At 35.5% G+C, this 13,170-nt stretch overlaps 1 protein-coding gene and 1 long non-coding RNA gene across 9 annotated transcripts in view; one reads left to right on the top strand and one right to left on the bottom strand.

Moving 5' to 3' along the window:
- LOC123558534 (anoctamin-7-like) overlaps positions 1-13,170 on the bottom strand; it is a 77,406-nt gene that overhangs the window by 45,324 nt on the left and 18,912 nt on the right. For 4 of the 8 annotated variants that reach the window (XM_053543995.1, XM_053544000.1, XM_053543999.1 and 1 more), the window contains exon 6: positions 3,210-3,233. The exons of 3 other annotated variants lie outside the window; for them this stretch is intronic. In XM_053543995.1, coding sequence (XP_053399970.1) covers positions 3,210-3,233 — 24 coding nt within the window. Of the gene's footprint in view, positions 1-2,746; positions 2,777-3,209; positions 3,234-13,170 lie in introns of all 8 variants that reach the window. One more of the 8 variants, XM_053543997.1, reaches the window with a different exon arrangement.
- On the top strand, positions 3,326-11,509 carry LOC128557149 (uncharacterized). The gene is made up of 4 exons (XR_008371066.1): positions 3,326-3,534; positions 3,929-3,988; positions 6,940-7,025; positions 8,182-11,509. It is a non-coding gene; the product is annotated as an uncharacterized LOC128557149 (long non-coding RNA).

Raw genomic sequence — 13,170 nt, 5'->3', positions numbered from 1 at the left:
ACCAGAAATAAGAAAACAAATTAAGAAATGAAACTGAGTGTTATTTTCTTATGAAATCTGATATCACCTTGACCAACTTATCAAAGAAGGAATAGGTATTAGACTGACATAAATAGTCATTTTTGTGTGGCATGAGGTTTCTTTCCTGGCCTCAGTTTCATTAAAAAAAAACTTAAGTAATCACTTAGCTAAGTCTGTTATTTCAAATGCTTGTTTTTGCCCTTTATGCATCTTCAATGCTGACTTTTTCATCTATATCAGCTGAACTGGGGGTAATTACAACTGTTTCACAGATCAAATAACAACAATTCTGAATTTTACTGAAAATGAAGTATAGAAAAAAGAAATATTTCTAAGCAATTACTTAAGTTCATTATATTGTGCTTAAACAGAAATATCATATAAAATTTGCATGCTGCAGACAAATACTATTAACCATAGACTATGGTTAATAGTATTTGTCTGCAGCAAGCAAATTTTATTAGTATAATTTATATATAAATACACTGTTACAGAAAAAAATCAACATTAACCCTTAGCCTGCTGCAGGCGAATTTAACAGCCTTTCCAAACAGCTTGGAACCAGATCAGACGCCGATTAATCGGCGTCTGATCAGGTTCCAAGCTGTTTGCTACTCTGACAATATTTCTTCCAATTTTGGAGCAAATTGAATGAACTTTACAATTTTAGCAGACGACATTTCCAGCAGACGACAATTTATCTAGCATGCTAAAGGTTAAATAACTATAACTTTAGCAAAGTCAGCACCATTTTAAAATAACAGACTTAACTAAGTAACTACTCAAGCTTTTTCCTGCAATTTGGGTCTGATCAATTTATCAAACACCTAGATAATTATTCAGTGAAATGAAATTTAACTGTCTTAATTACAGAGATAAATGAGATCTCATTTAAATTATCATCAGAATTTTGTGAGATTTCATTCTATGTTCTTGAAAAGAGTTTGGATCCATTTTAATTCATAGATCTGTTATATCATCAAAAATGTAGATGCCTAAATAAAATATTATTACAGGTATCTCATAATACCATGAATTACATGTGCGGGGACTAACTAAAATGGAATTTGCATTCACATTAAATAAATTGTCAAATCTGAATCCATATGAACTAACAATTTTCTTAATACAGTTATAACAAACTTCCAGAATGGACATTTTGTTCTAATTTCAATATGTCTATAGCAGACAGCTGTGTCACTCCCGTGACTGACTGCTTAACACAGGTCTGATTGTAGTTTTATCTTTGAAATCATAAATCTACAAATTCAAGTCCCGACAGAACAATAAAACAATGAATAAAATAAACAACATCAGTATACATATATACTGTAAAAGCACATATTTTTGCTGGGTCAAAATCCTCGGCCTTTTTTCATTAATAGTACAGTCATATGTCACATGAACATGTATTGCTGATATGCAAATATGCACTAAAGATATGCAAATATGCACTGAATATATGCAAATATGCACTGAATACATGCAAAAAATGCACTAAAGATATGCAAATATGCACTAAATATATGCAAATATGCACTAAAGATATGCAAATATGTGTAAAAGACATGCAATAATAGCAATTATGCCAAAACTAGTGTATGTAACTACATGTACTGATCTATTAAAATGAAACAATACTGCTCCACTTAAATCATTTCAAACAGTTGCAAATTAACAATGCTTTCCAGTTTAAAGTTTCTTTGACTGCTAAAAATTGTGTTTTAGTTAGCAGACCCATAACAATGATTGACAACTTCTGTGTGATTACATATTCTCATATGATATGTCAGCCTTCTTTAAACAAGCACATGATTTTCTGTATGCAAAATCACATGAAGAAAATACATAGTAAAATGGAAATTGTCAACTTCAATTATGGGTCTACTTGTGTAAAATCTACAAGTATCTTTAATTATTGGGTCATAAATTTGAATTTGAGTATTGTGGATTCTACTTCCTTTTTCTAGTACTTTAGAGGTATCCCTTAACTTAAGTTAAACTTGCATACTTTAAAACATGACACAACATGCAAATTCAGTGAATCTGTTCCCCCTAAAAATGCAGTAAGTGAGAATAATTTCGAAAAGTAATTTCTCTGCCTACAGGATAAAATAAATGTCAGTTTTGTGCCTTTGTTTCATTATAAATTTCTAAAGAACCTGACATTATAACAGAACTTATTGAGTCTACACTTTTTTATTTAAATGCTGCACAAAATGTCTATGTTCTGGCTCAAGACAGTTGAAAACTGGAATTACAACACTATATTATCGCCCCCTTGATGGAAAAAGGTACCTTAACATTCTTTAATTATCACTCGCTGCACTTGGTACATTTTTGCTTTAAGGGGGCGAATATTATGTAACTTATATACAAGTCCAAAAGGTTACATTATCTTTTCTTTCTCAGGCAATCTGACCGAAACTTGCAGGGCTGCATTTCTCTACAGCATTTAACATTTCTACCATGTTTTATTGAAATACTCCATCGGGAACCAGGAAGAAAGATGGGTAAATGGAAAGACAGCACAAAAAATACTGCCAAAATTTATATCCCTCTGATAAAACATCAAGGACAACAGATACATAGCAGATTGCTAGCTTTACCTACAAAATGCTTTAGCTTTCAGACAACATACAAGATACTACTTGTTTAATGCAAAATGCTTAATTTCACTGGCAACTACCAAATATTAAAAATTTCGAAACTGAATGTCATTTACCCAAGTAACAACAACAACAGTCGTAGACTCCTAAAACGAGACATTCATTATAACAAAAGCATTCATTAAAATGAAGTATTCATTAACAAACATTTGTTTTTTTTATGAAATGACAAGAGTTTCAAGGCAAGAGAGTTCCAGTACACAACTGTGATGATGATAACTAAATGAGCCGTGCCATGAGAAAACCAACATAGTGGATCCAGACCAGCCAGCGCATCCACGCAGGCTGGTCTGGATCCATGCTGGTCACTAATGATTTCTCTAATTGTAATAGGCTTTGAAAGCGAACACCATGGATCCTGACCAGACTGCGCGGATGCGCAGGCTGGTCAGGATCCATGCTGGTCGCAAAGCCACTATATGCTGGTTTTCTCATGGCACGGCTCAAATACATGTTAGTAGATCTACCTAGGATTGTTGGTTAGACAACAAATTTGCCAATGTCACTATATACACCAACCTTGTCTTGTGTGAAATTTGCTCTCTGTCAATAACAGCATAAACAGTCTTTATAGGGAATCGATCTTACCGATTTTCGTCGCGAAGCGACGAAAATCGGGATCGAATCCCACTACGGTAACATACGAGGGTATCCAAACAACACATACTATCAAAATAAAAAAATATGGAGTTCCGGTTTAGACCATGGGCGTGCGACGACCCCGATGAAATTCGGGATATCACGGTCTTTGTTAATGTTAATAAGCGTCCGTCAGATCAGTAGGCGAAACGCAATATCCGCACAGTAAGATGTCTGCGACCCGAAAGAAAGTCGGGCATTCAAAGTAAGCTGTTAATTTTGTTGCGTCAGAAGCTAATACTACACTGATATAATTTGTGATACAAACATGCTTTATTCTATACTGAGTAGCATTTTTAAACGGCGACATTTTGAACATTTTTATATTTAGAGTGAGAGTGGATACACATTACACTGGCGCCGACATTTTGAAAATTTGAGGAAACAAAAACATTCTCCAACGAGTTCTTCAGCTCGGGGAATGAGAGAATAGATTCGCCTTTGTATCGCTTTTCAGATCGTATTTTAATTCCTTTCCGGTACTTTAGTTTCTTTGAACTTCGCTGTTACTAAGCCTATATTGAATTTTTAAAATTAAGAAATCGGTGATTTTACTTGCAGGCATGACTGATTAATGGAATTATTTTACTTTTATATAGAATATGGACGGCACTGCAGTACAGCATGTGCATGGTTGGCCTGTTGACATTTTTAGAAACGTGAGTAACTAACTTTCCATTGTATAATAATAATGTAAACAAACACCCCACCCATAAATAGCATAGAAATTCCTTATTACTTTTTACATTTTTATTTATTCATGAATTTGAAATGGGCCTTAAGTTTTAGATTATTATTTCTTAAGGCTCACTGCATGTATACACAGCAGGTCGGGTAGACCAATATTACATTTTGATATGTTACGTTGTCTACCTAGAGGAGGCGGATATCGACAAGTCAAAAAAACATAACGATATTTAACTCTCGAGTACAATTATTTGGACTAGCCGGACACTAATTTCACTACCCTGAACTTTAACACCTTAAAATACTTAATTTTTGCACCATATAACATTTTGTAGACTATAACGCCCAATTTTTTTAGGATCGGCACTTGCCAATTTAACTGCTACTCGGACTTTTGACAGTTTGCAAGATATAGTAACGAGTGCTGAATACACATTTACACACACACTGATAGCATAATTTAAGTGCTGCCTACTGCAGGTACTTGTGAGAGGTGATTGTATTCAGCCAATTAGCGCTGTGGTTACATCTTTGACACTTCGTGTTTGATTGTCAACACGTGAGAGTGCAAAAAAAAACAACAACAATTCAATAAGCATTCCTCAGTCTGGACGATGCGTGATGCCTTCTTAGTGTTTATTAATGGAGATCATATGAAATCACGATGCTGTACTCGTTTAATTAGCATATTTATAGGAAAATTTAGTAGCCTGGTCGGGCTTGTACCTGCGGAAAATCGGTAGCCCGAGTTGAAATTTGGTAGCCACAGGCTGTCGGACTACCGCGAATTTCGAACACTGACACAGTGATTAAGTTGAGCTTATGATTCTGCCGATAAGCTGTGCTCGGTCTAAATATAGGGAATCGGATCGGTTTATAGAAAAAAATATAGATTTTAAACAGGCTGGTAACATTGCCCGATCGGGCTTTCGACATAAAAACTTAACATTTTTTGAAAAATAGTAAAGATATTTCTTTCAAACTTGGTTCATCTGTTCATATGACACAAATTGAAATAAAAATAACATGGTTGCCTTCAGTTTTGGTAGAATTATTTACCCTTTTCAGATTTTTATGACGCATAATTTTTGAAGTCCAAAAAAATTATGTGTTAATGCATTACATTATGCTATTGGCGTTTGTTTCGTTTATTCCACACTCATTTGACACCGTGCAAATTGTCAACAGTCAGGATAGCGTTGATAAGCGCAACTTGCGCAGACATGCAATTCGGCTCGATCTTTCTTTGGAATATATGTAATACTGTTTACATGTCGTACTGATACAACCACATTTTAAAATAAATTCTTATTGATACATCCACATTTTAAAATAAAGTCATATCTGATCCCTAACAAGTTTGTAATTACAAAAATACAGCCCTTAATCTGGAGTTCTGAAGCATGCTCGATTAGTTGGTCAGAATTATGAAGGAATTGAATTCAAACTGTTCCATAAATGCAAGAGTTTAAGAGTTAGTCAGAACCATAATCATGCAGAAGATGTAATTACTTTCACAAATCACAGGGCTCAAATTTTGGACCTGCTAAATGTAAGTCAGTTTCATGGAATGCAAGTTAAGATCAAAATTTCACACAATTTATTTTGCAAATACAAATAATTTAGTCAAAATTGTTGCAGTTTTTGTTAATGTTTGTAGATTCGCTTTCATTTGAGGATAACAGAAAACACAACATCTTTTTTTGGTTAGCCATTTTTTATTGAATGGATTACTGATTATAAAGAAATGTAGAGGTCTGTCTTATAATTAAATCTAGAATGCAGGCTGTCTTACTAATTCGTACATGTATACAGTTGAATCACTATTTATAATATTAGGTACGATAATTTGCCTTGCCGTAGTTTCAGCCAGTAGTTAAGTTACGCCATCAATGATGCGTTCCGAATTACTTTGAAGGTTATTTTGAGTTATAACGCACAAAATTGTACGCCAAGGAAAACCGTGCAAACAATATTGATGTTCTAGCATGATTTTTTAGGATATTCTAACATTCTTAATTGAAAGTCTAAATTTGCAAGTAGATTCCAGACTAAGCAACAAGAAAAAAAAGCTACGTGCTAAAATTTGCAGTACGCTGGTCAAAAAAGTTAAATTTGAGCTCTGCAAATGCAAACTGAAGCCGCTCACATTACTTTTTGGTCCGATGCATTCAGTTCCTGTTCTCCTAGGAATCCCCAGTCGAGCATGTCCCCAACAATATGATGAAGTATTTTGAGGGTATGAGCTAGACCAGTTGTTTTATGGTTCAAAATTCAGCTTTAAGTTCAGGCATGTGAAATTGGTGTCAGGCTTGGAAAATTTTCTATCTGGTTGCCAGCATGGGTTAGTTGAAATCTGAATTTTGTACGCTGCACACTTACTCAAATACGTTTAAAGTTATACGTTTATGAATCATGACCGTCAGATACCAATAAACAATTGTAGCATTTTGTCAGCTCCTGTGTTCATACTAAACTGAGGAAGGCAGAACAGATTCTTCTAGCTGCTTTACCAGTCTGTTTTTGCCTTTTAATGATACCGAGCAAAGTGAAGGTCATAGACCACCAAGTCAAAAAGGTACCTGGAATTCACTGGGTTAAAGTAATGTTTGGCTGTTCTGGCTGGTCAGTCGTGTAAACAAACCTACTCATACAGTGACATTTCTTTTTCCAAACTGAAATTTTTAACCGCATTTACTTCGTTTCGTTATACATTTTGACAAAATTTGCTACTGTTTTATTTTCATTAAAAAAAGTTTTATTTAACAAATTTCTCCCGCCATGCCAATGATATAATTGGGGTCATCTTATTGGCATGAAAATTGAAAAACTGCGAAAAGGATATTAGCTCTTAGACCTTTGAAAATTCAAAATAGCTGGTTGTCCATGTTTCCTTAATTTGCTCCCTTTTCACTATTTTCAGGCATCTTGGTCTATTATACAGAGTATTGTTGTACTGCTCCAAAGTGCTTGTTGACAGACTGAAACCACTTGCTTGCGGCTCATAAGGTATTTCTGTCATTCTGTTTCTTTCTTATATAGTTGCAGCTGTGGGAAGCAGTTTCAATCATTCAAAAAGTATGATATACTGTATACAAATTAGTATTTGTGTGAACAGATTTTTGCGATTGAGTCAGTGCAAATACCAAGGAACATTAGGCGTAAAAAAAATTGCCTGTTTCCTGTATCCTGAGCTACCATAAATTTTTGGTCCGACCCTAAATGGACGGTCCGTCCGTTCGCCTTTGTCTTTGAGAACATTTTTTTCAACTTTTTGATAAAAACCTTTTATGCTTTAAACATGGACAGTGATGTTATAAATCAACTTACTGATGCTCTAGAGGCATTACCCCGCTATTTGTATTCATTTTTTGACACAAAAATGATTTCCAAAAAGTCTCCCTAAAAATAATTTCAAAAAATCCAAAGAAAAAGTTTTTCCGACCTAACCCTAATTTATTTTAGCATGTTACCGGAAACAAAATTTTTTTAGACCTTAGTAAAGACTCCATTTCATTTTCTTGATGATAAAGCATTTCTGGACAAAACCATAAAATTTAATACATGTATGCAAATTTAAACAATTATTAGCTCAATCACCTGTCACAGGGTGACAACATGAGTTGATGTCCGTTATGTGCCAACAATTTGTAAAAAAATCTTCTTCAGAACCACTGGGCAGATTTACACCAAACTTCACAGAATGATCTTGGGGTGGTCCTCTTTCAAAATTACCCAAAGAATTTAATTCCATATAGAACTGACCGGAAAGAAAAACTTTGAAAATGATTACTTGTCAGAAATTGTTAGCCGGCAGGGCTTTTCATCCTTATATGACAGAGGCCTGTATTCGGCCACTTCCCAATCCAAAAATATTGCATTTTTTTCCCAACATCCCAAAATGCAAGGTAACATTTCCCAAAAATCACATCAACAAATGGTTTAATTTGTGACCGGAGGAAGCGGTTCTCAGATATTGACTTTTTAGCTCACCTGTCACAAAGTGACAAGGTGAGCTTTTGTGATAGCGCGGCGTCCGGCGTCCGTCCATGCGTCGATAAACTTTTGCTTGTGACCACTCTATAGGTCACATTTTTCATAGGATCTTGATGAAAGTTGGTTAGGGTCTCTTTTTAATTTACAATATTTGATTTCTGTTTTACAGGTTCACTTCTTGAGAGCAGGCAGCTACAAAATGGAAGGTCAACAAACCCAGTATACTGTACTTGAAAAGCAAGAAAGAAACACCAGAAAATATAAAAAGAGAGAAGAACAAGGGAACTTAAAAAAAAAAAAACTTTTAAGGATAGGAATTCAGGATTTATTTAGAAACTAAATTTATTTTGAGAAGAGCAGTGTTTGACAAAGCTCTGTTACTTTAAGAGATAATGTATTATCACATTGGTTTTGTTATTGTCGAGCCCGCTTGCGGAAGCGAAGACATAGTTGTCCAAATGTCTATTCGGTGTATGTGCGTGCGTGCGTCCGTCCGGATTTGTTTGTCCGGACCATAATTTGGACATGCATGGAGCAATCTTGTTTATATATGGTATGAATGTTAACCTCAGTGAGACGGAGTGTCGTGCGCAAGCCCCAGGTTCCTATCTCAAAGGTCAAGATCACACTTACAGGTTAAAGGTCAAATTCAAAAATGACTGTCCGGAGCATTTCTTCTTGATGCATGAAGGGATTTTGATGTAACTTGGCACAATTGTTCACCATCATGAGGTGGAGTGTCTTGCGCAAGAACCAGGTCTAAGGTCAGGGTCACACTTAGAGGTCAAAGGATACAAGAATGACAACTTTGTCTGGAGCATTTCTTCTTCATGCATGGATGGACTTTGATGTAACTTGGCACAAATGTTCACCACCATGAGACAGAGTGTCATACGGAAGAACTAGGTCTAAGGTCAAGGTCACACTTAGAGGTCAAAAGTCAGATACAAAAATGACTTTGTCTGGAGCATTTCTTTCTGATGCATAGAGGGATTTTGATGTAACTTGGCACAATTGTTCATCATCATGCGACGGAGTGTCCTGCAAAAGATCCTAGAATTACTTCCCTTTGTTGTTACTATAAATAGCTTACATTTGTAACTTTTTTAGTACTGGTCGTAGGGAAAAATCAAGACTACTTTTCTGTAGTACAACATGCATCTTACATCCAATTTTCAGGTGTATTTTGACCTATCTCTGCTGGTGCGGATTTTTGTGTGGACTTAGAAGTTTTTTTATATATTTTTTTAAATTTTTTTTTTAAATTTTTTTTTTAAATTTTTTTTTTTAAATTTTATGTTCCTTTGTTGTTACTGTAAATAACTTATAATGTAACTTTTTGCAATCTCTTTTATTATGCATAAATGTTTGCCTCAATGAGACAAGGAGTGTCATGCACAACTCCCAGTCCTTTTGACAGCTGGCGGGCTTGACATATTGCCCGTGGGTATCTAGTTCTCGTATTTTTCATGAGATTTTAAAGAGAATGGTCTGTTATACCCCCATGTAGTAAGCTTGTTTGTCTTTCAGTCAGTAGGTTTTCATGGCTTCCAGGTGATAACTCATGAAAAGCTTGACCGCTTTAAATATTTTTTGGTACATAGTTACAGGTCAAATTCGACTTTGGGGTCAGTAGGTCAAAGGTCAAGATAACTTGCAAACGCTTTGGCCTGGGATCATAGCTTTTGTAACACAGGTGTATCATGATAAAATACAGGTTGTTTGAATTTGAGGTCAATAGATCAAAGGTCAAGGTCACAGTGACCTTGAACAGTTGAGCCGTTTCTGAATGATAACTTGAGACCTTGAGCCTAGGATGATAAAGTTTGGTACACAGGTGTCACATCATGAAATGCAGGTCAAGTTTTATTTTGAGGTGAGTAGGTCAAGGTCACAATAAGGCAAAACAGTGAAATGTTTTTCAGATTATAACTTGAGAATGCTTGAGCCTAGGATCATGAAAATTGTTAGGGAGGTTGATTATGACCAGCAGGTGACCCCTCATGATGTTGAGGTCAGTAGGTCACAGGTCAAGGTCACACTGACCCGGTTCTTTAAAATGATGCACGGAGGGGCACATGGGGTCTTCCTCCACCATTAAAACTGTAAAGTCGCCATATGACCTATCCTGTGTCGGTGTGATGTTAAGTTCAACAAAATAAATAACGGTTCTTTAAAACGGTTTTTGGACAATAACTTCAGGATGCTTGGGATGAGAAACACAAAATTTAGTACAAGGTTGATCTTGACCAGCAGATTACCTGTATTGATTTAGAGTTCCAAAGGTCAGGATGACCCTGAACATTTAAACCTTTTCCATACAACAACTTGTAGAGAACACTTTGGCGGAGGATCATGAAACTATAGAGATTGAATTTGAGGTCATTAGGTCATAGCTCAAGAAAATGCTGCTTTGATATTGGCTTAGTTCTGTGATAAGGCCATATTGTAGGGTATAATTCGTCACTCCTGTGACAACTCTAGCGTTTAGCTCACCTGAGCACAAAGTGCTCAAGGTGAGCTTTTGTGATCGCCCTGTGTCCGTCCGTCGTCAACAGTTCGACTGTTAACACTCTAGAGGTCACAATTTTGACCTAATCTTTATGAAACTTGGTCAGAATGTTACCCTCAATAAAATCTTGGACACTTTTGATATTGGGTTATCTTGGATCAAAAACTAGGTCACCAAGTCAAATCAAAGGAAAAGCTTGTTAACACCGTAGAGGTCACATTTAAGGCTATATCTTCATGAAACTTGGTCAGAATGTTAATCTTTATGATCTCAAGGTCCAGTTTGAATCTGGGTTATGTAGGGTCAAAAACTAGGTCACTAGGTCAAATCAAAGGAAAAGCTAGTTTACACTCTAGAAGCCAAATTTATGACCATATCTTAATCTTAATGAAACTTTGTCAGAATTTTAATCTTGATGATCTATAGGCCAAGTTAAATCTAGTTCAGGTGGGATTAAAAATTAGGTCACTAGGTCAAATCAAAGGAAAAGCTCGTTAACACTCCAGAGGCCACATTTATGACTGCATCTTCATGAAACTTCATCAAAATGTCTTGATGAGGGTCATGTGGGGTCAAAAACTAGGTCACCAAGTCAAATCAAAGGAAAAGCTAGTTAACTCTTTAGAGGCTACATTTATGATCATATCTTAATGTAACTTGGTCAGAATGTTGATCTTTATGTCAATATGTCAGGTGAGCGATACAGGGCCATCATGGCCCCTCTTGTTTATTTGTTCTTGTTGTAAGAGAAATTGTACATTTTAGAATACAGATTACAGCAAGTCACATTTTCTTTATTTTGACAATACTTATTTCAAAGCCTGACAAAAGCATCCAGTATTGTTATTAAAAGTTGTTATTCACAGTTCAGCTATATTTCATGTATGGATAAAACAAGTTGTGTGATCTGTGATCATTATAAATGTGTATACAGATAAAACTTAAACATGTGAACAGTTTATTCAATAAATAAAGTGTAATGCTAGTCTTTTGATGTGTATATAAAAACAAAATTAGGATTTGTTTTACGAGTAATTTCAGAATTACAATTAACACAAATAGAAAAAACCAAGCCTTGCACAAGAAGGCTAATATGTTTCACTTGACTGAGCTCTTAACCTGCCGTGGTGCAAATAGATTGTTAATGTGTGTCTGTCTGTTAAGTCTTGTTAACAGTGAGTTGCAATCTAGTAACTTTTCAGTTTGTATGATTTTTAGCTCACCTGAGCACAGTGTGAGCTGTTGTGATCACCTTAAGTCTGTCATTGTGCTTCTCAACAGTTTGCTTGTTATTAAACACCCTAGTAGACAGTTTTTTTAAATGTTAAAGGGATGAGTTGAAGTCTGATCGATTCCCGGTTGAGGCAGTGCCTTATTTCATATTAAGTACAAGTGCCACTAAACAAAAACCAATGTTACAGCTTTGCAACCAACAACAACCCAAACTATTTTCAAGTCCTAATACTGGTTTTTGCACAAGACTCAATCATACGTAGATATAATAGTAAATTTCTTGCAAGTGGTTTAGCAGTACTATCAACATTTTCAGTTATCGTATCACTGTTTACCATTTAAAATTACATGTATACATTATGTCATATGGATAGGTTTAACATGAAAAATGCTATGACCTCTGCATCAAAACTTTTCTACTGTACAAGCAAAAACATCTCATATGACTGCCTAAAATAATGATGCACGCATGGAAGAAACAACAGGAAATATACTAGGACTGGAACGATTACCCGATTCGATTACTAGGTGAAACCGGTTTCAATTTTGCAAAACCGTTAATCGCTCTCAAACAATAAACATTACAAATCGTACTTCATCTTTATGCATTTCTTTGACCAGCACATAGACCCCCAGTATATTTCCGCAAAAAACACATTGAAAATAGCGAATAGTCTCGGATTTGCCTGTCGTGATATATTTTTTTTAAAAATACACCAAAATATGACTTATTAATTATCACACTGCTTGCAAACGGTAAAGTCTGTAAGTTCCTAATGAAGTCAGCTACTGGAAGTACCTTGATTAGGTTGTCAGGAAAGAAAACAGCATTTTCAATATGGCGGCCGATTAACCGCTTCAGTTCGATTTCATACAAATGATAAACCGGTTTCAAAATTTTGAAATCGTCCAAGCCCTAAAGTACACTGACAACAGTTATACGATCTTTTGAAAGTACTATATTCATTAACGAATTAAACATTTATACAACAATGATGATATCCAGTGATGTTCAGGCAGTTCAAATATAATATGCCTCAGGGGTCTTTGACACTCTGGGAATTAGAACATTATACGGACTGAAAGATGCACAGTTTAAACAGTATATGCCCCTCAGCTCTTTTCACAATGAGGGCATAAAAAGGTGTGCATTGAAATCAAATGTATGACAAAAGCAAAAATTACATAGACTAGAATTAAAAGCCCAAAAGGCAACTATTTCAAGCCCATTATTTGTGACAGACTGATAAGAAACAAATTCAGCTATCAATATGGCCCCAAAAAAGTGACCTTAACCTCTATATTGGGGACTGGGTCTTGAGTGTGACAAGCTGCCTAATGGAGGCTAACCATTTCAGGATTTCGCCATGAGTGTCACAGTTACAGTACAGACCTTATCTGACATGACCTTTG

The sequence above is a fragment of the Mercenaria mercenaria genome, chromosome 5 (genome assembly GCF_021730395.1).
Source record: "Mercenaria mercenaria strain notata chromosome 5, MADL_Memer_1, whole genome shotgun sequence".
NCBI lineage: Eukaryota > Metazoa > Mollusca > Bivalvia > Venerida > Veneridae > Mercenaria > Mercenaria mercenaria.
The sequence above is the reverse complement of the archived record's forward strand: the minus strand, read 5'-3'. Positions and strand labels throughout refer to the sequence as shown.